This window comes from Eumetopias jubatus, unplaced genomic scaffold (assembly GCF_037043125.1).
Source record: "Eumetopias jubatus isolate StellerSeaLion01/CBP00866 unplaced genomic scaffold, mEumJub1_p1.0 scaffold_8, whole genome shotgun sequence".
Lineage (NCBI taxonomy): Eukaryota > Metazoa > Chordata > Mammalia > Carnivora > Otariidae > Eumetopias > Eumetopias jubatus.
In genome coordinates, this window is record NW_028274814.1 from 5,273,478 (window position 1) to 5,298,908 (window position 25,431).

The 25,431-nt window shown below is 37.6% G+C and overlaps 1 protein-coding gene and 1 long non-coding RNA gene across 4 annotated transcripts in view; one reads left to right on the forward strand and one right to left on the reverse strand.

The window, feature by feature from the left end:
- The window catches only part of ZEB1 (zinc finger E-box binding homeobox 1), a 188,934-nt gene extending 178,152 nt beyond the window's left edge, over nucleotides 1-10,782 (reverse strand). For 2 of the 3 annotated variants that reach the window (XM_028120871.2, XM_028120870.2), the window contains exon 1: nucleotides 10,701-10,782. In XM_028120871.2, coding sequence (XP_027976672.2) covers nucleotides 10,701-10,758 — 58 coding nt within the window. In that variant the 5' untranslated portion in view covers nucleotides 10,759-10,782. The remainder of the gene's footprint in view (nucleotides 1-10,700) is intronic. The other variant, XM_028120872.2, reaches the window with a different exon arrangement.
- Nucleotides 10,303-25,431, forward strand: part of LOC148163629 (uncharacterized) — a 69,449-nt gene continuing 54,320 nt past the window's right edge. Inside the window, exon 1 of the long non-coding RNA XR_015768794.1 lies at nucleotides 10,303-10,477. This is a non-coding gene — a long non-coding RNA (uncharacterized LOC148163629). The remainder of the gene's footprint in view (nucleotides 10,478-25,431) is intronic.

Genomic DNA, 25,431 nt, shown 5'->3' on the forward strand with positions numbered 1-25,431 from the left:
GGAAAAAATCTTGGAATGGGCAAAGATTTCTTAAAACACAAAAAGCACAAAGCCTAAGAGAATAAAGTTATAAATTGGACTTCATCAAAATTTAAAACTTTTGCACTTTGAAGATACCATTAAGAAAATCAAAAGGTAAGACACAGAAAGGAAGAAAATACTTTAAATACCGATATCCAAAAAGAATTTGGATCCAGAATACATAAAGAACTCTTACATCTTGATAATAAAAAGATAAGCAACCCAATTAAAAATGGGCAAAAGATTGGAATAGACATTTCATAAGAAAAAATACACAAATGGCCAATAAGTACAACAAAAAGATACCCAAACATCATTATAGTGAAGTCTAAACTAAAACCAAAAGAATACTATGACATAACTATTAGAATAGCTAAAATTAAAAACATAGACAAATGTTTATAAGGATTGGAACAACTAAAACTTTCATACATTGTAAAATGCAAAATGTTACAAGCACTTTATAAACCAGTTCCCAGTTTCTTACAAAGTCAAGCATGTACTTCCTATATGACCCAGCAATTCAAACCTTGGGTATTTACCCAAAAGAAATGTAAGCATATATCCACATGAAAATTTGTATGTAAATGTTCACACAGCTTTATTCTATACAAAAACCCAGAAACAATCCAAATATTTTGCCCATTGTAGGTGAATGGATAAACAAATTGTGATATATTCAGGCAATGGAATACTACTTAGCAATACAAAAGGAATGAACGCCTGATACATGCAATAACATGGATGAATCTTGAAAACGTCACGTGAGTAAAAGAAGGCAGACAAAAGAGTACATACTGTATGATTCCATTTATAGGAAACTCTTTTAGAAAGAGTAAATCTAATCTTCACTCATCAAAAACAGATTATTGGTTGCTTGGGCTAGACTAGGGGAGGACTGACTGAGATGAGGTACGAGAGGACTTTCTGGGATGATGGAAATGCTCGATAGCTTAACTGTGGTGGTGGTTACACATACATGTAAGTATGTGAAAAGTCATCAAAATGTACGTGCGTAATGATGTATGTAAATTATATCTCAATAAAGTTATTCACACATACACAAAATGGTACAATTTCAACTTCTGTCTTAGGATTGCCCTGATCTATGCCACAAGAACATACTATGTGTTAAGAATACATACAACCAACTTCTTAAAAATATTCCCAACTAAATTAATGAATCTGTATGAGAATCTGTGGACTGCACACTCCTTAGGGTTTTCAAAAATAAAGTTTAGCTTCCTTGGGCTTGGGTTCTTTGTATTATGCAAGAGAATAGCATGGGGACATATTCCTTAAAGTTCATGTCCTTATTACATATAAAAGTAATATAGTAAGGTCTTCCTCAATATAATACCCCTCAATATAATAAAAGAGTCCAAGGCAGCCTTCCTCAAGCTGAAAGGCATATCACAAATAGCATTAAGATACTATTCTATTACTGATTTAACAAACAGCCTGTCCTTAAAGCCAGAACAACTAAGCAATGTTTAAAGTCAAAGCTATAGAAATAATAAATTTTATAACCACATCCTTTTAAATCAAGTTATATCAGAGTTAATATTGGATAAGAGAATAAGAAATTGTCAGTTGATGGAAGATGTATTTAAAACAAACTTAATCTAATAATTTAAGTAAAAATTTAAACAAACACATATAAAGCACAGTGTTTTATAGTCCTCATTTAACCTTCCCAACTCTGAGATTATCATACCCATTTTACAGATGGGGAAATTCAAGCATAGAGAGACTAAGTAACTTGGTCAAGGTGACTCAGCTAGTAAATGACAGGATAGCCCACACTCTTAACCACTCTGTTTCTGGAAGGAAGGAAGGAAGGAAGGAAGGAAGGAAGGAAGGAAGGAAGGAAGGAAGGAAGGAAGGAAGGAAAGAAGGAAGGAAAGAAGGGAGGGAGGGAGGGAGGGAGGGAGGGAGGAAGAAAGAGAGAAAGAAGAAAGAAATGAAGAAATTCTATATTCAAAAGGTGAACTCCAGATGCATTAAAGACTTAAATATGAAAGGTAAAATTACAGAACTATTAGAAGAAAACATAGGAAAATATCTTTGCAATTTGTGGATCACGAAGGACTTTTTAGTGCCCACAAAATAAAAAATTTTAAGTACATTAAAATTAAGGAGTATCACTGTCAAAGTCAACACATGCTGACACACTGGGAAAATATTTGCCATGTCTAAAATTACCAAAGGATTACTATCTCAGATAGAGGATTCTGGAAAACCAACAAAAAATGGAAACCCAACCAAAACGAAGGGCAAGGGGTATGAATAGGCCAGACATGAGAAGGCAAACTCAAACAGCTAGCAAGGATATGAAGACATGCTCAAGCTCCCTGGTAAACAGAGAAACCTAGCACAGCAACCAAACCATAAGATTCCATTCAACAACCGTTAAATTAGCAAATTGTAGGACGTTCTACGATAAGAAATGCAGGCAAAACTGGGAAAAAGTAAAAATTTGTATACGATGTTGGTGAGGGCAAAAATTGGTGTAGCCATTTCAGAAATAATCTGGCATAATTTAGTGATATTAAATATGTGACTAACCTATTACACAGCAATACCACACCTGGATATGTATACCTAGAAAAACTCTTCCACGGCCACTAGCAACATGTATGAGAATGTTTATTACAAAATTATTTGTACTCAAGAGTTGGAATCAACCTGGGCATCCGTCATTAGGGGAACTGATAATTTGTGCTACATGCAAACCATGAAATATTGGACAGTTAGAATCAATTAACTAGATGTACATAGAGCAATATGAACAGATACCAAAAAATGCTTAGTGAAGAAAGTAAAATATATAGCAAAATAGCAGTTATACAGATGTAAAACACACAAATAACATTATTTTACAAGGATAGAGACATAACCAAGAACATGTATAAAACATACTAGATTGGGTACAAGTGAGAGGCGGGAAGGTGTTGATACTGGGAATGAAGAGGAAAAATTATAATCAAAATAATGAGGTATGCCTCTAAACAATACAAACCAACTTTGTTATCTGAAATGTTTTAAGTGATACAGTTATGTCAACTTTTAAATTTGATAAATTTATGCAAATGGTTAAAGAAATCCCTTTTTCTGTGATGACTGAGCATTCCTTACAATACATCTTGGTTTTAACCATGATAAATTTGAAAATTCATGTTCTTCCTTGTTGCCATCATAGATAAACATGCTCAAATGGCCTAATAAAAGGAATACTGAGCTATGAACATGAAAAGCTGTAACCTAGCCCAAGCTAACTAGTAAAAGGAACTTGGCAAAGTCATTTTACCTCCCTGAAAGTTTGCTTATCTGCAAAACCAAATTTGAATGATTCTCCAAATCTCTCTAGCTCTGAAATTATTTATTTTCCTAATATTTATTCATATAGAATTATTTTTTCTATCCCCCAACTGTTTACCCCTGCCACCACCAAAACAACAATAACAAAACAAACAAGCAAAAAAAGAAACAAGATCAAAAGAGATTTTAGAACAGTGATGTAGCAATAGGAATGAATAGCAACTTAGCTTCTTAGGGTAGAAAGAAGAAAACACTAAAGAGATACAGTGATTTTCACAGCCTCTTCAAGTATGTAAGGCAGAGTATTTCAGCCCAAGTTCAGACAATCTACTCTGTGAAGGATTTACCACATGTCACTATTACCTCTTCTAAGACGTAAGTTAAAGTCTCTAGTGGAATTTCTACTTGAAGGCCCTAAACTTCAACTTATCTGTATCAGTTTTCAGATAGAAAAAATATCTCTAAAGATCCCTTCCATATAAAACATGTAAGATTCTAAGAGAAAAATGAATTTTTAAATTAACAAACTAGTCATACTCTGAGCATTTAACAAAAAGCCAAGCATTCAATTAGAAGTGAGGATTAAATGGGGATAAAGACCTTAAGAATAAGGAAAATTAGAATACATTATAGGTTGGTGACCATGAATAGCAACTGAGATATCTAAGAAATAATGGTATCACCTATTATAAAAAGAAAATTTAAACCAGAATATTAAAAATATCTAAAAACCAAAATTAAGATAGTTACAGTACCTAAAAATTTGAAATTATATCTTAAAGGGGGAAAATAGAAGACTTGCAATATTCTTAGAATACAACAATAAACATGAGAAATTGACATCATTCCCTTATTTATCTCCCATTCACATTTAATTTTAACTACGGATGGGGAAGGCGGGGAGGGGAGTGGGAATTAAGAGGTCACAAAACATCTGTTACTAATAATTCCAGCACAGATGTAGTTGTTACTGCAAAAGAGATGATGAAGTTGTTCCCAGGCTGCCATACTATAAGGTCTCCAACCAACAGCCATAGTTTATACTCAAACTCCCTGTATCAAGTCTCAATAAATACATAAAGTTGATTATGAGGAGAATTGTCTACATGGACAGATACATGCAATCCCTATAAATATAGTAGGTATGTATTAAATAACAGGAAGATGTTTGAAAAAATAAATGAGATAACTTTTAAGAGCATGAAAAAATAATATTTCATAGCTATAATACAAATATAGACTTACATTTGGCCATTTTTGCTTTATTTTGGAATCTTCCAATTTATCTACACCTAAATGATATACTTCAAAATATGTTTTAACAAAATTAATGAGTTGAGTTCTAAATATTAAATTTTTTTCTCCGTAAACAATTGTGAGGGAGATTTTCCTTATTAGAGAACACTGTTATATTTAAGTGTTATAGAATACTGCCGTCTTTTCAAGCAACCCAATTCCACGTTAACAAGCAGTATAACCCACCTCCACCAGGGTTAAAAATCTAGACATGCTCATATACACCACACTGAAAATATTTATTAGTTAAAATTGATGTCCTAAGAATGCTTCCTCTTGGAATTCTGAAAACAATATCCCATCCAAAGGAAGATTATTTCCTAAAGCAATGCATGTATAATAGATTAAATTTTAACTGGGGTTACTAAAATCTTGTTCTATATCCATTAATTTTCTTTCAACCTGCATCTAGTTTAATGATATTTTACTAGTAATATGTACAAAATACAGCCTTCTAAAAAGTGTTTTTAAAAAATGTTTTATTTCCTAACCAGGGTACTTTTCTAGTTTAAGAGTTTAAGATTTTCTTTTAACAATGAACTTTTATTCTAGCTTCCATCTCTATTAGAGAGGAACAGACATTTCCCCATAAATTAGTGATCATGCTACAAACACTAAGAAACCTTTTCTAATCCCAAATACTATTCTACAATTTCATCAAGTCCTCTAACCTTTCATTGCACTTTTACATATTAATGCATATCTTCTTCCAACATCTACATGCTTTTTCTTCCTCTCTACTACAATTCAATACAGGTAGTTGAGAGTAGTTAACAATATAATTCCACATGATGTTGCATCTGTGTCTACATATGGCTCTAATCACATGCTTAAAAGTAATTTATACAGGGGAAAGCAAAAAAGGAGAAAAAAATAATAAAAACACAATTATGGGATATAATTGTGTTATTTTTAACAAAGTATCATTCCCAATTTGATAGAACTTTCTCACTTCTCACCACATGCTTCAAAGCAACTAAAATTGCAAACAGAGGGTACAAACTTTCAAAAATACTATAAAAGAAAAAAAGAAAAAAACCCTAAAATATTCCATATGCTTTTACATAAAGCTCATCTTAACAAATGATTGATGCTTTCAATTTATAAGATAATTTAAGTTTTGCTCCATGCCACAATTGTATATGTTATGGCTTTGTGGTAAACTTCCCCAGTTCATAAAAGTAGTAAGTGAATCACACCTATTTACTACTGAGCTCTAAGAATTAAGTGAACACCAAATTCAAGAAACATCTGTCAGGAAATGTAAAACTATATTTACACACACACACACACACACACATACACACACTCACATACACACACTCTTGAAAAACCATGACACCCTAAAATGAGAAATTCACACAGGCTTACCTGGTAATTCAGGTAATTCCTACTTAATTCAAGATAAACAGTATTACTATTGCATTATGATACTGCTATTGGTGCATTTACAGAAACACCATTAAAAATAATTAGGGAAATAAATATTTCTAACATTTGACCTAACAAAAGGCTTCCGAAAGTTTACAGTTATATTAATATAATTATATGGACACACACCAAAAAGATATTACTAAATACATCAAGTTTCATGCAATTATTTACATGTGAAAGTTACATTACCAATTTACGCAGTTTGAAAAGAATTAATGAATACAAACATACAATAATTACCAAGCTAAAGACACTTTTTTGCTGCATTTAAAACATCAAAGCAAACTTATATTTCTTAATTTACAATTGATAAATGTAAAGTTTACACACTACCTTATTCTGATTCTTAACTAGAATCAGAAGAGAAAGGAAAAGATAACATCTAAAAATCACTAACATCTGAGTGACTGCTGGTTAACACCTTCTTTAGTTGTTGTCTGCCCAACCCATATATAGTTTAAGTTTACATAAGTTATGGGAACATAATTAGACAGTATTAACAATCAATTAATTGCAATTTTTCTTAACCGTGTTTAACAGTTTACAAATTTTAACACCTAAAATATATGTCTTAAAAAAATAAAATAAATGTTTTCAGGGAATCTTACAATGAATAAAAAAGGTTAAAAAGTATAGAAAATATGCAAAATAAATACAGGCCAATCATCACATATTCTTTTCCAAACCTAACAACATAAAAACTTAAAAAAAAAAAAAAGCAGTAATAACAACTGGTCTAAAGCAAGTCTGAATTGATAGCAATATCAATCTCAGTATTTAAAAAGCTCATATTTATAAAATTGTTCAAGTTAAAACATTTCTACTTCTTTCCATCTAAGCAGACTAGCAGACTAGAAAATGCTTATGCCTAATTTACCCAGGGCTAGTTTTAAGTAACACTAAGACCCAGAATTACACCAAAGGTCCCTATTAATGCAGAGGTCCCAATCAACAGGAGATAGACTTATGGTGCTACTACACCAATAATTATTTTTGTTAGCATCCTCTACTGGCGGTTTCCAAAGACAGCAAGTGGAAACGGTGCAAATGACAGAAAAATATGTACCTGCTATTCCATCCAAAGTGAATTAATCAGCATGTGGTCATTAGTAGCTACAGCACATTTCTCTCCCGCCCTCCAAAATGCATACATATGTACATCCGAAAACCACACAGAGTAGCAGTAGGAAATTTCAAGATATATTTTTAAAATACAACAAAGCATTACATTACAAATGGTAAAAATCAATTTTATGCAATTCTAATGCCACTCCTTTATAGATGACTAACATCATCACCATAAAGTTACTATCTAATGTTTGATGCTTTGGCCAAGCCCTGCTCAATTGGTTTACCCCTGTCAAGTTACATTACTTGATTCTCCCACTAATATCCTACTCTGCAGATATATTCCAGAAAGGAAATTAAAATGTTTTACTGGAGGCTTAGCAATAAAATCTATATATCTTATTTTTAAATGAACAAAAAATTACTTACATATAAATAACAACATAAAGTATCTCTACGACTATCGCCCACTGTACATATCATTTATTCCCTCATTAAAAAGATTTAAGAGTTAACATTTTTCATGCAATTCTCTCCAATAAACAACTGCAACTTAAATATGACTGCGTTGCTAAGAAATATTAACCAGCACCTATTCTGAGGTTTCACAACACAATGGCATATAACTTCATTTTTAATTTGCAAATTATAAGGCTTAATCAAATAGCATGGCTGTAATCGTCGGCAATGGATGAAATGCGTTTGAGAACAAAAAGAAATACAAGGACAGAGCCAAAAGTGATGAAAATGGAAGATACCTGTAGTGGTACAGTGCTATCTTAAACACCTTTTGTTTTCTGAGAGTAATGCATACTGCAGACAAGACATTTTGTGCTAAACAGCCCAAATCTGTTTTTCTAATATTAAACACAAAGGAAAAACACTGACAGCAAGCGTGGTAAATAAATCCCTCCCTTGAGAATGAAAGCAGCAGACAGGAGGGGGCTGACATACATGCAGGAGAAAACTAAACACCATCTTTTTTCTACCTGCACAAGTTGCCATTTGCTGCAGCGATTGAGAACCTCTTTTTCCTGTTGATTTCAAGTACCTTTCAGGATAGCTTTTTTCCCCCTCAAGTCATCTGTTGATATGCCTTATGAGTGTAATATTCATATCACAGGATCTTTAGGAGAAAAATCCATTCTTTCCTGTTCAGGTAAACATGTTTACAGCAGCTGCACAGACGCTGGGTGGTTCAGACTCACATGTCACACACATGTCGTCAGCAACAAGAAAAGCCCCTTTCTCTGGCGATGAACATTTTAAATAAGGTAAAAAACGAGCAGCCCTTTCCGAACCAACTTACCTTTCATAAAGCCACATCAGCAACAGTGGCAACAGCTCAATATAGCACACTATTCGACGCTAAAACAGGAAATTAAAATTGCAATAGCCTATGCTCCGCTCCTTGCTGTAACAAGTCATCTCTCCACAATGACGATACCAAATATTAGTTATCAATCATAACTAACAGACGTCTTTAAAACGCAAATGTTTATTTGAATAACTAAAATCATTCATGAAAGCAGTGGTTTTAATAATGTCGGCTCAAATATATTAAAAATATTTTTACGATTGGAAGGAAACATCTTGAAACAGCTTAAAATCTTCGTATCTGCTTCTAGACAGGAAATCCCACACAAAATCTAAAATTGCCAGGAAAGGTTACAAAACCTCGCGTTTCGCATCCCAGAGGGGAGGGAGAAAGGGAGCCCAGGAGCGGGGGTGGGGCGGGGGAGCACGAGAGAGTTTTTACTTAAACACGTATTTCCTCATTTTCTGGAAGAAACAGCGATCCCATTATAGGCGCATTTATTTCCCTACAGTTAAAAAGTCGTTTTAAAAATAACGTAGGAACCAAAACGAGCCCCTCGGTCCGAAATGTACATGTAATTCCTTATATAGACTCGGCTGCAGCCAGCTGCAGGGCCGTTGCCGCCCATTATTATACAAACAGGTACCGGGCCGGCGCGGGCGGGGGACCTCGCCCCGCGCTCCCGCCGCCCCCGGGCGGAGAAGTCTCGCCCCTCTCGCCACAGGAACTGTCCAGACAATAACAATCAGCAGACATTTCGCTGCTGAACAAGAGGGAGAGAAAGCACAGCATTGCCCCCAAGATAAGAGAAATACAATCAACTTACAACGTCTCTCCAAACTGGAAAAGGCGACTGTGCAACAACAACCACATGTTCGGGTCTCGCTCTCTCTTGCTGTCTCTATTATTTTTTTTTTTTTAAACTCTCACGCCAGGCAGAGGGGTGTGTATTGCCCCGGCACATCAGCACAAATCAATAAACACTGCAGCTGCAGCGAGAGCAGCAGACCCGTGCGTCCGTCGGTCCGTCTGCCCCCTCCCCCACCCTCCTTCCACCCGAGACCGAGAGCGCCATCCAAGCTCCATTATCCGGCTTCAGCGCTCCGTGCGTCCGGCCCAGGTAACAACTTCCCCAAAAACCGAAAGAGAAAAATGAGAGGCATACGCACAGAACCCCATCCCAGCGCGGAGAAGGAGTTTCCCCCAGAGAGGGGGATCTGTCTGTGGTGCTTCCCTGTCTCTAAGACCAGGTAACAACTCCACAAACACACCCGCTGCCCAGCTCGCCGCCATCCACAGATCTCCCACAGCAGCAAGTAGGTGCCCGCTCCTGCCCCGTCTCCCCTGCCGCCCCGCCAGCTCCCCACTGAACGTGGACCTCACTCGCGAGGCTCGCCTCGGCGTCCCCAGCCGGGGGCCCAGGGCGCGGTGGTCGGAGGCGCGGAGGAGGAGGGGTGCTTAGGGACCCGCACCTCCGCTCCGCTAATCCCCATTCCGCGAGCGCGCCTCGCCGGCCGGTCACAACTTTACCGCCGCCGGCCGAGCCCGGTCCGCCAGCGGCGCGCACCGCCGGCGCCCGCGCACACGCGCGCACGGACGACACGCAGCCCGCGGCCGCCGCGTCCCGCCGCCGCCGCCGCCGCCGCCGCCGCCGCCCGCTGCGCGCCCGCAGCCCGGCCGGGCCCGAGCCGCGGGGCCCGAGCGACGGCGCCGGCCGGGGCCGCGGCGCGGGGAAGCCACTTTGCACGGTCAGCGCCGGCCACAAGTTTGTTCCTCGGCTCCTGGGGGCCTCCGCGCTGAGGGAGAATAACGCGGAGGGGGCTGAGAGGAGGGGGAGAGGGGAGGCGCCGAGGGGCAAAAGAGTGGGGAAAAGTGCGAAAAGAAGCAACAGCCGCTCCACCCGGGGCCAGAAAAGTGGCTGGCCGCGTCCCGACCGCCCGCCCTGCGCCGGGGATGCGGCGGCTAACGGTCCAAGGAGGCGGCAGGGGCGGCAGGAGCCGCTAGGCGGAGAGAGACCAGGTAAGAGACATAACGGTTCAGGGAGAGCGAGCGGCCGCGGCGCGGCTCCGGCAGCGGCAGCAGCGGAGGGGGGCAGAGAGCACTACTTTCTACTTTCCCACTCCACTTTGCTCGTCCCTGCCCCAGCCGCCCCCAGCCCGGCTCGCCCCCCTCACCCCCGGGGGCGCCCCGGCTGCCCGGCTCCCCCTGACTCCGCCGCTCCCCGGTCCCCTCCGCCACTCACCGTTATTGCGCCGCGGGTTCGCCTGCTTTCTGCGCTTACACCTGGGGCCATCCGCCATGATCCTCTCGCTTGTGTCTAAATGCTCGAGTCACCTCCTCCCCCTCCCTCCCCCTTCCCCCCCACCCCTCCGCCTCCACCCCTCCCCCCTCCCCACCGCACCTGGTTTACGACACTCGCGGCTTTACGACATCACCTTCCTTACACCTAGAGCCGCTCGCTCTACGGCCGGAACCTTGTTGCTAGGGAGAGGACGGTTTGCGGCAACCGTAGAAGCAGCTGAGTTTGAATTGAGGGGAGAGGGAAAAGTTTCCCTCAGGTGTCGTGGGATGGGGGAGGGGGCCGTTGGGAAACTGTGGGGACGTGGTCAGAAGGGCGGCAGGCAGTCGGAGGGAGAAAGGTAAATTAGGAGGCTCAGCGGCGTTTTGCTTCTGAACTGGCCACACCCGCCGCGGCTGCCTGGGGCACCGACGGGTCTGGCTGATTGCTCTCAGGACCCTGTACCCTCAGAGCTGCCCCTCGCAGTGACCGGAGCAACCTGTCCTCCCGGTTGGTCAAGGTTGGGCTCCGCTCCCACGCAGCGTGTGTTCTCTCAGTGCATCCTGGGGCTCGAGAGAGGGTCTGTCTGGGCTACCCGGGGAGTTGCCAAGAGTAGAGGGAGGGCAGGTTCGGGGAACGGTAGGGACTGATTTGGGAAGCTCGGCCTCTGACGGCGAGGACACGCGGCGTCAAGAGAGAGGCTACCTGACCCCGCAGTTCTGACTCCCTTCCCTTACACGGACGCACGGTTTTCCCCCAAGCGAACCGGGATGGGAAGTGACTTCAATTAGATAGAACTTCAGCTGGACCGAAAGAGAGGAGAGAAGTTCCGCTTGCAGGCAACACCGGCGGTAAAGCAGAATGAGTAATACCCACACGGCCCCCGTCTCACTTCCTCATCTGCACCAGGCTCTCACCTGCTGTCACCTCGGCCTCCCCCGCCCCGCCGTCCTGCTCTGGGCCCTCCTCCCTGCTTTCTTTCCCCTTAGACGGACGAGGTCGGAGGCGCCAAGACGTAGAGTTAAGGTACTAAGGGGCATGATTTACTACCTAAATGGGCAGTTATCGCTGAATAGGACCTTAAGGCAAGACACAAGGGCTGACAAATGTGGTCTTTGAAATTGATAGATTGCTGATCTTATCTCAAGTCTCTGACTTTATACAAGTTTGGGGATTTCTAAAAGACCATATAGATAACACTACAAATAGCAAGAAAGTCAAAACTTAAGTATTCAGTAGGATTTAGCTTTCCCTTCCTTCCCTCCCTCCCTCTGCCTCGTTCAGATGAGGACAGGTCTTTGGTACCAGCTTTATAGAATAAATGAGCTGTATTTAAAATAATTTAGTTGTCAATTAACAATGTAAAAGTTACTTAGAAATTGCGAAAACTGAAATGTGACATAGAGTATTAGAAATAGCACAGTAAGTCACCCTGCACAGTGCTGTCCCATAGTAGGTGCTCAATAAATGTGTCTATAATTTTTGCCATACCTATGGCAAGATTATTATATTAAAATCATCTTTTAAACACTCTAGAATTTTAGAAGATCCATTAATCTCTTCAAACCCTTCAACTGAAATAAATTTACATCTGAAGTCTGGTAATTTAAAATTAGAAAGTTTAATCCTGAATATAGATGAAAATTTTCTCTTTCACATTTTCTTTGGCATTTTGAGACGTGAATGCATTATTAGTGCATGAAATGTGACTGTAAATATTCTTTGCTATACATTATGTCTATATATCTGCTCATCCTCGATGCCAAAACTAGAATCATTACTCTTAATGATCATTTTAAGTACAGGCAGTCCTTGAATTCCTTAATACCATGTTAACCGAACTTGTGTATGTCAGAACCAGAACCATGTCCATGTTTTGCTTGGTTCAAGCAATAATTTTTTCCTACCTCCTAAAATCTGTGCAGTGTTCTTTAGTTGCCTCCTGAATCCAGCAATTCTTCCCACACCACACAACTTTTTTTCACTACCCTAATTTCCAGCCTCGGGGGAAAGAAATACTTTCTAAGTAGAAAATGTGTAGCACACATTTTACCTGCTCTTAAACTTAGGAAGTATTGCTCATATCCTTTTCTCTTTCTGAAGTGTCTGTCCTGTACTTCCCTACTAAGCTTCCTTCAATATTCATCCTCACCTTAAAATCAAAGAGACAAAGGGACAAGTAGGTACTCATTGTCTTCCTTACTTTAATGGTTACTGGTTTAGTTAGCTTGGGCTAGACTTTTGTTGTTCATTTCTTTGCCCTCAGGACCTAGTGGAGTACCTAGTTATATAGTAGATGCTCAATAGGGAAATCCTTCTTAAATTAATATTCTTGACCTTTCTTATTTAAAGTGAGGATTGTTTATCTGTCTTCATCACATTAGTTGTTTGGAACAGTTGAAATCATGGATGTAAAAGCTGATTACTGTCATTTATATCCTGCCTTATTTTGAAACTAATTGATCTTGATTTTAGTGTCTCCATAATGGTTTTCCCCAAATGATTAACTTTGCTCACTCCTGTGTTTTAAATGTGCATAGGAAATATTATTGATATCTTAAATCTTCTAATACAAAATTTCAATTTTGTAAAATCCTGGAATAATATATATTACAAATTGAATATTTGATTAATACATTTTGTTCACTGTAATGTTCCCAAAATTATTGAAATCTAGACTGAAAAGAAAGCAGACAAAAGTAAATCTCAGAATAAGTTGCTGCTTTAAGCCTGATGCATATGTGATGGCTGCTTATCTCTTAAATATAATGAAAGAATTGGAAAAAATCTCTAGAATAAGTTTAGAAAAGGAAGAACTTTATTAAAATTTAGCTTTATTTAGTCAGTTATACCTCAATAAAAAAATTTAGGTTCATTTAAATCAACCATGGTGGGGATACTTGTAAGAGTTTAACATGTATCTTATATCATTGATTTTAGTTATTGTAGTGTCATTATGGAATATATATTCAGTATATATACTCCTAATTTAAGTGTAAATGAAATGTTAATATTCTGCTTCTAGTGTGCACTGGGATTGCATGTGCTGAAAGAGGTATTCTGCTAAAAATGAATTACTACAATCTTTTTTAAATTTATAAGGAAAATGTAAATGGGTAGAATATTCAATACTGAGGTTTTTTTCCCAGAACTTTTTCTTAAACCCTTTGCACCTGCTATTTGCTTTCCATGTAAGATTCATGTATAATAAGTTAGGATAAAATTTGACATAAAATTATTTTGAATTTAAAATGTAGATATTTCATGGTGTTCTACATTGAGCATATGATTTTCGCATACCTCATTTCCTGAACACATTTGGGAACTATAACTTCTAATATGATTCTATAATCTTCATCAAAATAAGAAGTTGGTTTTTATTGAAAGATAACATTAATTACATCAACTAAATTAATTATATTACCATGTAATTTTAATCTTAGAGCTTTGAAAGAAAAAAGAATAAATTTGACACAGGTTACCCATCAAAGTACAGAATTTAGAAGTCCCCTAATGTTGCCCCTCAATCCTTAGCTCAATAATGACTCTGGATGTGGCATTCGCTATGAGACAAAAGAGGGCCATGGTGGTTTAATTGCTGCAGTTTGACCAAATTCTATAGTCACTGAGTCAGGAAGGAAACATGACTGCAGAGTGATCCAGAACCAACAGCTGCCTTTGGGACCCACACCAACTTTTCTAATAAAGTCTCCCAGGAGGTAATAATAGGGACAAATGTTTTCCTTGAACCTCCATGTGGTTTTATTACATATTGCACCATAAAATGGTTTTTCCCTCTGGGGAATAAGGCTCCTATTTTTAATATAAGTCAATGAAATGTTAACACACAGAGCTGCTTATTTTGGGGGCATTTTTTTCCAGTAACATGTCTAATACAAAGAGATGTAAGTATAAATAAATGTAGAAAAAGATGTTTGAGGTGTTAACATCCAAAAACTAAAACTAATGTTTCCATAAAATCACAATAATTAATATAATTGTTTTCAAAGGCTGCCTTCATGGAAGATACAGTTTCTATTATTGATATCAGTTAGAACATGAATAACATTTTTTTTGTATACTTGACAACTACAGGTAAATTAAAGCGCAACATGCATATTCTGGATTTGAGTGAATTTTAAGTATATACCTTATCAAGGATCTGATACCTGGTTTGTACTGCTGTTTTTTTCCCCTTTTGTCTCCATGTATGTCTTTTCTCTGGCATCTTGATCTATTTATTTTTTTAGCAGCTGACAGGTTCTGCGACAGAGTATAGCTATTTCATTGACCTATAGTCCACAGATCCTCAGTTATAGTCACTGCCACTTTTCATTTTTTGGAGTATATTTATTTAAAATACTTGCAGTCATTAACGGGTTTTCAATGTCCTACAATTGTGTTACGCTCACATGAAAAAGTTGGCAATAAGGAACACCCTGTGTTCAAATATATCCACAACTTTAAGATCCCTGGTCAGACCCTTCTCATTCCTTCTTATGCCTCTATTTCTAGGTTACTCTCTTTATCCTAATTACATAAATAGATCACAGACTCTGCCCCTCTTCACTGGTTTACGTTTTAATCATTGTCTTCATGTTTCTTTGTGCCAGGTCTAACACAGATCTATTTGGATCAATTCCTTTCTCTCTTTGTTCAAAGTTTTTTGAGTCATCCCAACTCTGTAAAATGCTTTGATTTTTCATATTCTGGTTTTTTTCTGTCAAAGTCCATTCTCTGCCTTTCTATGTTCTTAGAGGCTGATTTTTATGGACCACAACACCCAGGCTCCTTTGCCCTCTGGTTTCTGTTTGGTTTCAGCCAATTTGGAGGCCTTGGCAAATGATCACAGGAAGGAAAGAGAGAAAGGTCAGGATATTTATTTCACCTTCCCCCACACTCCCTCCTGCCTGTTTGTGGCTTTTGGCAGTAGCCTCATTCCTCTACCTAAGGCCACAGCTTTAGTCATACAACCCTGTCTCATGGCGAAGGGTCTTGGCAAGTTCCAGAAACTGCTTCCCTTTGTCCCTTCAGGCATAGGGATGGCAGTGGTGTCCTCGTGTTGTGAGTCCTTGGGGACTTTATCCCTTATTGGTTCTCCTAAAGCCTGCCCACATCTCTGAAAACAGTCTCTTCATGAAACTGTCTTCAGTTTACCCTTTGAGTGTGCCATTTGTTTCCTGCCAGGCCCCACAGTACTACACATAGAGAAATAAATGTATTTAACCTTCTTTATCAGTCAAGAATTCTGTTTCTTTTGATCACTACAGTAAAGTTTGAATATGATATAAATATCTTACTCATTGACTAAGTATATACTCATGTTGTACTGTGTGTACATGCAAAATCTGGCAAATACTTATAAATATGCTTGAGTCTATTACATAGTAATTATTCAGTAACTATTTGTAGAATGAAGGCCCCTGTGCTAATGATTAAAATCTAGGAGAGACTACTTTTATATACTTATAACATGAAGGGGAAAAGAAGATAATAATACCACAGTATTAAGGTGGAGATAGCTCGTTGTCCCCAGCTTCTTAATAATGGAAACCTCCCCTCTTATCCATGGCCACTTGAATGGTCTTTGCATGTATCTAGGTGCTACTGTGCTACTCAGTTCTGGCCAGTGAGGTATAATTGGAGGTGATGTGTGCAATGTTGAGGAAGTCTGTCCTTCAAAAGGAGATGGTTCACCATTCTCTTCGTGCTGGTTGGAATCAGACCTGCTAGCTAGAGCTCCTTAAGATTAAGAAAGGTAGAGCAACAAGATTGAAGGGGCCTGAGTCCTTGACACAATAGAATACCAGAACTAGCCCTGGACTTTTTACCTCCAGATTCTTAATACAGAGAGAAATAAACATATCTTCTCTAAGCCACCATTATCTTAGATTATCTGTTGTAGGCAGCCAAAGTTAATCCTGTTTGATGTAGGTATGTATATGAGTTTCCTAATGTTACTGCAAAAAATTATCACAAACTTAGTGGCTTAAAATAACACAAATATATTATCTTAACAGTTCTTGAAGTCAGAAGTCCAAAATGGGTCTCACCAGGCTAAACTCAAGGTTTTGGTAGGATTAGATTCCTCCAGAAGGCTCGGGGGTGGGCGGGGAATCTTTCTTTGCCTTTTCCAGCTTCTAGGGGCCACCCATATTCCTTGGCTCATGGCCCCTTCCTCCATCTTCAAAGCCAGCAACATTGGGCAGAGTCCTTCTCCTGCTGTCAGCTCACTAGTTCTTTATATTTCTGCCTCCCTCTTTTGTTTTTAAGGGCATTTGTGATTAAATTAGGTCCACCCAGATAATTCAGGATATCTCCCCATTTCAAGATCAGCTGATCAGCAAGCTTAATTCCATCTGTGACCTTAATTCCCACATAACCTAACATATTCACAGGTTCTGGGGATTAGGGCATAGACATCTTTGGAGGCCACTATTCTGCCTACCAAAGTATGCAAGCTTTAAGTTTCATGATTTATAAATATTTTTATTGATTTATTTGTTCATCTTTAATTTATAAACAGCTTTAAAACATGGTATTTGGTCATTACTTTTTTTTTAAAGATTTTATTTATTTATTTGACAGAGATGGAGAGCACAAGTAGGCAGAGTGGCAGGCAGAGTGGGAGGGAGAAGCAGGCTCTCTGCTGAGCAGGGAGCCCGACGGGCTCAATCCCAGGACCCTGGGATCATGACCTGAGTCGAAGGCAGTTGCTTAACTGACTGAGCCACCCAGGCGCCCCTGGTAATTACTTTTTATGTAACATTTAACATTGTGCCACATAGAAGTTTTAATAATTATTAATTCATTTATTCAATTACTATTCTTGTGCATATTGTATGTCACAGATGCTACATGGGGCTATAAATGTTTCATACACTTTTTGACCTAAGGAAGTGCAGAAAGAAACAAATGACAAAGAGGCTGTTAAATAAATGTCCAGGAGATATAGTATACATGGGAGAGACCTCTAACCTGAAGTCAAGGAAGTCTTTCTTGGAGAAGTGATAGATTTGTCAGGAAAATGAGGGAAGAAGAAGGCAGAAGTTACAGCATATGTAGACCCCTCCCGATGAAAGTACAGTGTTTTGGGAGCAGAGGGCCCAATAGAAGAAGAGTATCAAATAAAAGGAATACCTATTTCAAATGAGGCTGCAGAAGTGGGTAAACAGATGGAATTAAGCTTGCTGATCAGCTGATCTTGAAATGGGGAGATATCCTGAATTATCTGGGTGGACCTAATTTAATCACAAATGCCCTTAAAAACAAAAGAGGGAGGCAGAAATATAAAGAACTAGTGAGCTGACAGCAGGAGAAGGACTCTGCCCAATGTTGCTGGCTTTGAAGATGGAGGAAGGGGCCATGAGCCAAGGAATATGGGTGGCCCCTAGAAGCTGGAAAAGGCAAAGAAAGATTCCCCGCCCACCCCCGAGCCTTCTGGAGGAACCTAATCCTACCAAAACCTTGAGTTTAGCCTGGTGAGACCCATTTTGGACTTTTGACTTCAAGAACTGTTAAGATAATATATTTGTGTTATTTTAAGCCACTAAGTTTGTGATAATTTTTTGCAGTAACATTAGGAAACTCATATACATACCTACATCAAACAGGATTAACTTTGGCTGCCTACAACAGAAAATCTAAGATAATGGTGGCCTAGAGAAGATATGTTTATTTCTCTCTATATAAAAGTGATTCCATTTAAAGCTGTAAAGCAGAGACATAATCAGTTCTTGGCCCTGCTAACAGGCAGAGGCATAGCATGGTCTGACAAAATTACAAATCTCTGTTAGCCAATATTTATACTTTTAATCCATATTCGAACCATACAATTCTGGCCAATTTCCCATTTTGTGATTTTTCTATGGTAAATTCTTAATCATAGGTAGGTTTTCTTGCTCTCCTTTATCAAGATTGCCTTCAACTGGCAGACGGCCCTTAGGGAATGGAAGAACATTTTCAGTATTAACAAGATGAGTGAATGAATGAATGAATGATATTTGAGAGTCCATACTCAATTCTTTACTGTGGGTATAACCTTGAATAAATCACCTAATTTCTCTGACTCTGAGCCTGAGTTCCTTCTCTGCAAAATCAAACCTAATTTCTCTACATCAAAATTCCCTACATATTCACAGGGTTTTGGTGAGTGTCACATGAGATCATGTATGGGGAAGTTATTTTAAAAACCATAAGACATAGAATTTTGAATTTTTACTGTACAAACCTGCTTATCAACATAACTCTTCCTAGAGTCAAATACTAATGAATTTTGAATAATTGGCTCTTTTGTATTTATTACAGCTCCTATGATAATTAACTCATTTCAGTAACATGAATTGAGTTGATTATATTTTTTTACTTCTTCCTCTTGTTCACCCTGTGATGGATTTAAAATGTCAAAAACAGGTCTGAACTGACATAGTATATCAAATATTTGACTATTATATTAAATTTACCTTGATAAAGTTTTGAAAAATACTTGCTTTTTATTTCTTAAGGTGTTTGCAAAGAACTGGCTTTGGTTTTATGACCAGTTTTATCTTTGAAATTATCTACTTAGATTTTGGTCAACTGTCAAATGCAATTGAATTTAATCATGTTTTTATTTCTAGGTTACTTCATAAAGTGTTTTTACAGATTATAAAAATGTCCACAAAGAGCCAAATTATTATTTTATTCCTACATTTGATATTGTTTTATATTGTTGCTGTATATGTTTAGATAATTATGTTGTTTTACCTTCAGAAAACATATTTTAATAATTATAGCTGAATTTATTCCTAGTCAAAATAGTATGTAAAGCATGCACATTTAGAACCAACATTATTCAATGTGTTTTGCTATTACTTACAACTAACAATTAACATTATTTTAATGTTGTAAATAGCTGTGGAATCTAGTCATTTTGTGTACATTGAATTCATTACTGTCATTAAATAAGTATCTTTTCTCCTTAGTAGCTCAACTTATTTCCTGAATCAACCCATTTGTTAGTGTGCTTTTGATTTGTAAAATCACCAATAAATATCTGTTACTCTTTTTCAAATAATTGCATAATAGTATGAATGATTTTCTGGCGGGTATTTTCATTTTTAGTAAATGCCAGAAGTAATATATGAATATAAAACATCATATGTTCAGCATAAACTATAAACAGCAGAAATGGTTAGTAGAAGAAATTACTCAGATACCGTCTGCTAAAGAAAAAAAAAACATTGACTATATGAGAAAAATAGTTTTTTGAGATGATTGAATAAATTGATTATAGTTCTTCCTTTTTATTTTATTTTCTGTCTTTATAGAAGAAAATGTACAACCTGATTTTTTTTCCTTATTACTTAGTTTACTTATATTTTTGTCCTCCCTGAACTCAAGTTCTTCAGACTTCGGGTATGTTATGGACATATATCAAACTACTAAAATCCACTTTTGGTGGTTGAGGTTGGTTTTAAATCATGTCCTTGTTGTATCTGCTCTCCTTCCAGTGCTAGACAGCTTCAGACAGACCAAAAGACTATCAACCAGACAAAAGGATTTGATGCAAAGAATTTGACAACCCATTAGCTAGAAAACCATCACCTGAATAATTCAAAATCGATTGAAGCTTTTCCTCCATATATAAAATTGTTCTGTAGTTCCATTCATTTTTACATTTCTCCTTTGTATAGCCTTAGGAAACATAGATCAGTGATGTAGCACCAAAAGACATCATGATACCAAATAGGAAATTAGGACTTGGGAGATGCTTTGGACCTCTTAATTTTCAGGCCACTTGATAGCAGATACAGTTCATTACACAAGAAAATTGCTTGAGCTTGGGAAAAGAGGGTGCTGGAGGTGAGGGAAAATGAGTTAGTCACCAATACGGTTCACCTTGCAATTCAGTCATTTAGATGTAACTAGAGAATGATTGCTGCCATGTTCCAGATAAAGAATGAAAACTCTTCTCACAATAAAATGGTGAATCACATATCCTCTGTTTAGATTCTAGAATAAGAAAAGAAGTAAAAGGAAGGAAATAGCCTATGTATGTTAGTACACACCAATTTTAGTGGGAATGTACTATTTGTAGAGCCTTTATGATCTACTACATATGGTTTTATTTGAGCCTTATTATGGCATTAATAGATACTATTTCCATTTCTTATGTATAGAGACAGATTCAGAGGCTACAGTCACCCAATTCGTATAATCTAGACTGGGACTCAAATTCAGATCATAACTACAGATTCCATGTGTAAATTCTATTGTACTTAATAAACATAAAATATCCAGGACTGTATGAAGACAAGCTTCTAAAGCATAAAACTTTATTCTAAAGCATAAAATTAATATTCAGAAAAAGAATTATGAGCAGAGGGGCACCTGGGTGGCTCAGTCATTAAGCATCTGCCTTCGGCTCAGGTCATGATCCCGGGGTCCTGGGGTTGAGCCCCGCATCGGGCTCCCTGCTCGGTGGGAAGCCTGCTTGTCCCTTTCCCACTCCCCCTGCTTGTGTTCCCTCTCTCTCGCTGTGTCTCTGTCAATAAATAAATAAAATCTTTAAAAAAAATTATGAGCAGAAATATTTTAGTGAATATTGTATGTTCAATATTTCTATAAATTTTCTCATGCAAAACTTTGGCATATAATTCTTTCTGTACTCCATTTTCTCTGTTTCATGAACATAAAACATTCCCTCCTGCCCCCATTTCAGAAGTTCTTTTTCCTTCCTTCCCACTCCTGTTCCCCCCCATCTGCCCTTTAATCTTCATTGATTCCCCTTATCTCTGACCACCTACCACAAATTTTATCATCTTTATCTCATAATCAGTTCCATGTCTTGTCTCTTATTCCCTATTATAAACTCATTTATGATAGAGACCATGGCTAATAATTCCTGTTATAGTGATGAGCATATCTGGAAAAATATATTTTAAATATCTTTTATGATAGAAAACTACCATCTATGGCTGGCATAAGAAAATCCTAGGGCGCCTGGGTGGCTCAGTCGGTTAAGTGGAAGACTCTTGATTTCGGCTTGGATCATGATCTCAGGGTCCTAGGATCGAACCCTAGGTCAGGCTCCATGCTCAGCAGTGAGTCTGCTTGAGGATTCTCTCTTTCCCTCGCCCTTTGCCCCTCCCCCCACTCTCCCACACACGTGCTCTCTCACTAAAATAAATTTTTCTCTCTAAAAAAAGAGGATCCTGATTGGATGCTGATATGGAAAAAGACGACAGTTTTCTTCAGTGTACTTGATAACCTGAACTTAACCCAATAGGAAACAAAAGATTTGAACAAGTGTTAGCCCTTTTTAAATGAGTTGCCAGGAATTAGCCATCACATTTTAGTACCATTATGTATGGTATTATGATATTAGTATACCTGAGTTCTGAGAGCCAAGGAAGGAAAGATTGATTTTTTTTTTGGAGCAAACACCTTTAATATGACTAGGCAAAAACAAAAAAGGAAGACAGTCAGAAGTTGATAGATAGCCACCCTCCAAAACAACTCAAATTCTGAATTAGAATTTAGTAGCTCTGGAATAGAAAGGTATCTATGTTCATGGATGTGAGGACACATGACAATACCTCTTTAGATTTATGGGGACAGAAAAAGAATCTAGAAGATTGAATATCTTTAGTGGGGAAAGCTAAGAGTTGGAAAAAATCTAATACATTGGTTGTTAGCATTACCCACAAACAAAAAGATTCTCTTGAAACACAATTTTAAAGTTCTTGCATTAATATTGTATCTGGAGCCACGAGCCCATAACTATAGTAGTTCCTCCTAGAACAGAATAAATTGCCAACCAGATACAACATTAATTTGTAGAACTCTCAGGGTATCGTTCCTTCAATATGCACATTTTAGATTAGCCAATGGAAAAATTAATAAATGGTACAAATAGAGGTAAGGGGAGGAAAAGTTTTTTAAAGAGAACACAAGATGTTCTAGTTGTCACTAGTTGTCATGGAATGAAATATAAGTAGCAGGGCAAGATCTCAAAAAGATGTATCATTCATATCATGACAATCTATTTTTTTTCAAAACCAAGACTACCTGTAGTCAAAAACAAATGACTGCAGAATAGGAAGAAATCTCAGAAGCCTACCAAAAAAAAGTTTTAAAAGTAAAGTAAAAAAAAGTTTTAAAGTAATTTTGCTTCAGAACCAAGACATTCTACAAGAATAGAGATAGTGTTAACACAACCAAAACTGATTCTACAAGAATAAAGATAGTGTTACACAGAAACACACAAGATACAGTGATTGAGAATTTTAAAGAGTGAAATGAAATATATTAACTGTATATCTGAGGAAAATGATAATGATAAAAAGAGTGGGGAGAAAATCTAATATCCAAGAAAAAAAAAAAACCAGGAAAGAATATAGATACAGGTAATAATTTTCCACAAAGAAATGTCAACGGAGAAAAAATACCCTTTAAGAATCATTCAAGTTATGGGGCACCTGGGTGGCTCAGTGGATTAAGTGTCTGCCTTTGGCTCAGGTCATTATTCCAGGGTCCTGGGATCTAGCCCCACATTGGGCTCCCTGCTCAGCGGGGAGACTGCTTCTCTCTCTCTCTCTGCTTGCCCCTCCCCTTGCTTGTGCTCTCTCTGTGTCAAATCCTTTAAAAAAAGAATCAAGTCATTAACAAAAATATTACAACCAAAGAAATCATTAGTGAAACAGAAGGATTTTTTAAGGAATTTCTGGATGGAACCAGCTATTGGTTTAAGGCATAGTGATTATTGTTTTTTTATTGGTGGGGAAGGTCAATGTGGTAAGATCATTACTGAAAATATTGCTGGATTGTTTTTAGAAAACTGTACGGAACTGCGTGTCTGAGTATGATAAAACATAAAATATTAAGGCAAAGATGTCAAAACATGCCATTTAACCTTGTAAACCTAGCCTGAAACCAAGGGAGAGTGCCTAATCTTTTTGAAGAGGAACACTTAAGAATTCGTTTATTCATTTGTTTGACAAATATTTATTAATTTGCTTCTCTGTGCCAGGCACTGTTCTAAGTTCTTGGGGGTACAATAAGAAAACAGACAAAAATCCCTGCCTAGCAGAACCTATAGTCTAGTAAAATGAGACAAATAACAAATATAATAAATAAGCAAATTTTGTTAGAAGAAGTTTAAGTGCTCTGGAAAAATAGAGCAGAATAAGAGTGATTGGAGATGCAGAAAGATCATGGTTGCTCTTTTAAATTACAAAACACAAAATTCCATGGCTATGTAATGGATTCTCAAAAAGATGCACGTGAGTATATTGAGGATGTCAGTGGGGCTAATCATTAGAATATGTCCAGTAAATGACTGATTTTAACTACTGAGTAATCATTGTTTGGTTCACAGCAGGTGTCATAGCAGAAAGTAAGTTGTGGCATTCTCATAAAAGAAAGATTTTTTTAATGAGTGCTATAATAAACAAAATCTGTGATGTGTTCCATTAATTGAATCTTTAACACCTGTTCTCATTTACCTTACTTTTTTCATTTTAAGTACTATTTCACTCCTGTTTTAAAAAACAAAATAATTGAACATATGTGCACTATTAGTCATAAAACATTTACAATACATTCTTTTCATCATTGTTAATGATAATATAATTTTCTGTGTTTATTATGTTTAAAAAAACAGGAAAACAGGAATAATTTCTTTACCGCAAATGAATATGTACATCTCATCTGTTTGCACAGGGATTTACTAAGCTCAGGGTAGGGAAGGACTTCTAGCTTCTTGTACCTTTTGCTAAACTCTTTTAGTTTTATGCAGCAACATTATCAATGACATGTAAATTCAAGACCACATGGATATAGGACCTTCTGCCTCCTTTTCTCAACCCTTGAAAGATCATTAGAAATAGGAAACTAATGTATTATTATTAAACTACAATAATAATAGTTCAAAGAGCTTTGTGCTCTTTACTGCTTAAAATTTCACTTAATCCTCATGATAACATGATATCAGGAAGATTCTTTGCAGATTGAGGTTCAGAGGGTTATTTTACCAAGGTCACAAACTAGGAGGGGTGGGGTGGAGTGCACAGTGCACAGGGTTGAGATGAATACTACAGTTCTTTAAAAACCGAGAGCTAAGCTATGTTAAGTGACCTGGTTTTGTTGTGAAAACTGGAAATGTATTTAATAGAGTTTACCAAATCTAGACATTGCATTGTCTAGGTAAATACCTGTCATTAAATGACATAGTATCTTCTTGCTCCACTGTTCCTTTCTCTGCCCCAGCCAACAGCTCAGCTCAGTTCATCTCCCAGGGCAGAAACAGAATTGTAGTAATCTCCAATAAAGGAAGTGACAAAGGATGCACAAAAATTTTAGTTGGCTTATTTTTAATGTTACACTCAAGATATGAACTGTAGAATTTTTTGAGTGAAATAATATCTCTTATACAGTCATTCTTAATAATTCATAATTTTTAAGACTGAAAAAAATCTCAAAATGGGTATTGTAAAAATTAATGTTTCAAAGTCAGCTTTTTACTACTTTGTACATAATTTATGGATCAAGCCAAAATTTTAGAAATCAAGTTTGAAAGTTTTTAGTGTCAGTATTCATTATTACAGAAGTAGAAATACTAAACATTTAGTCTTTCACTATATATTAGTGTCTAGAACATTAACTGCTGTAGGCTTTGCCTCAGGTCTCTCAAGTTGGTCATTAACTAAGCTTG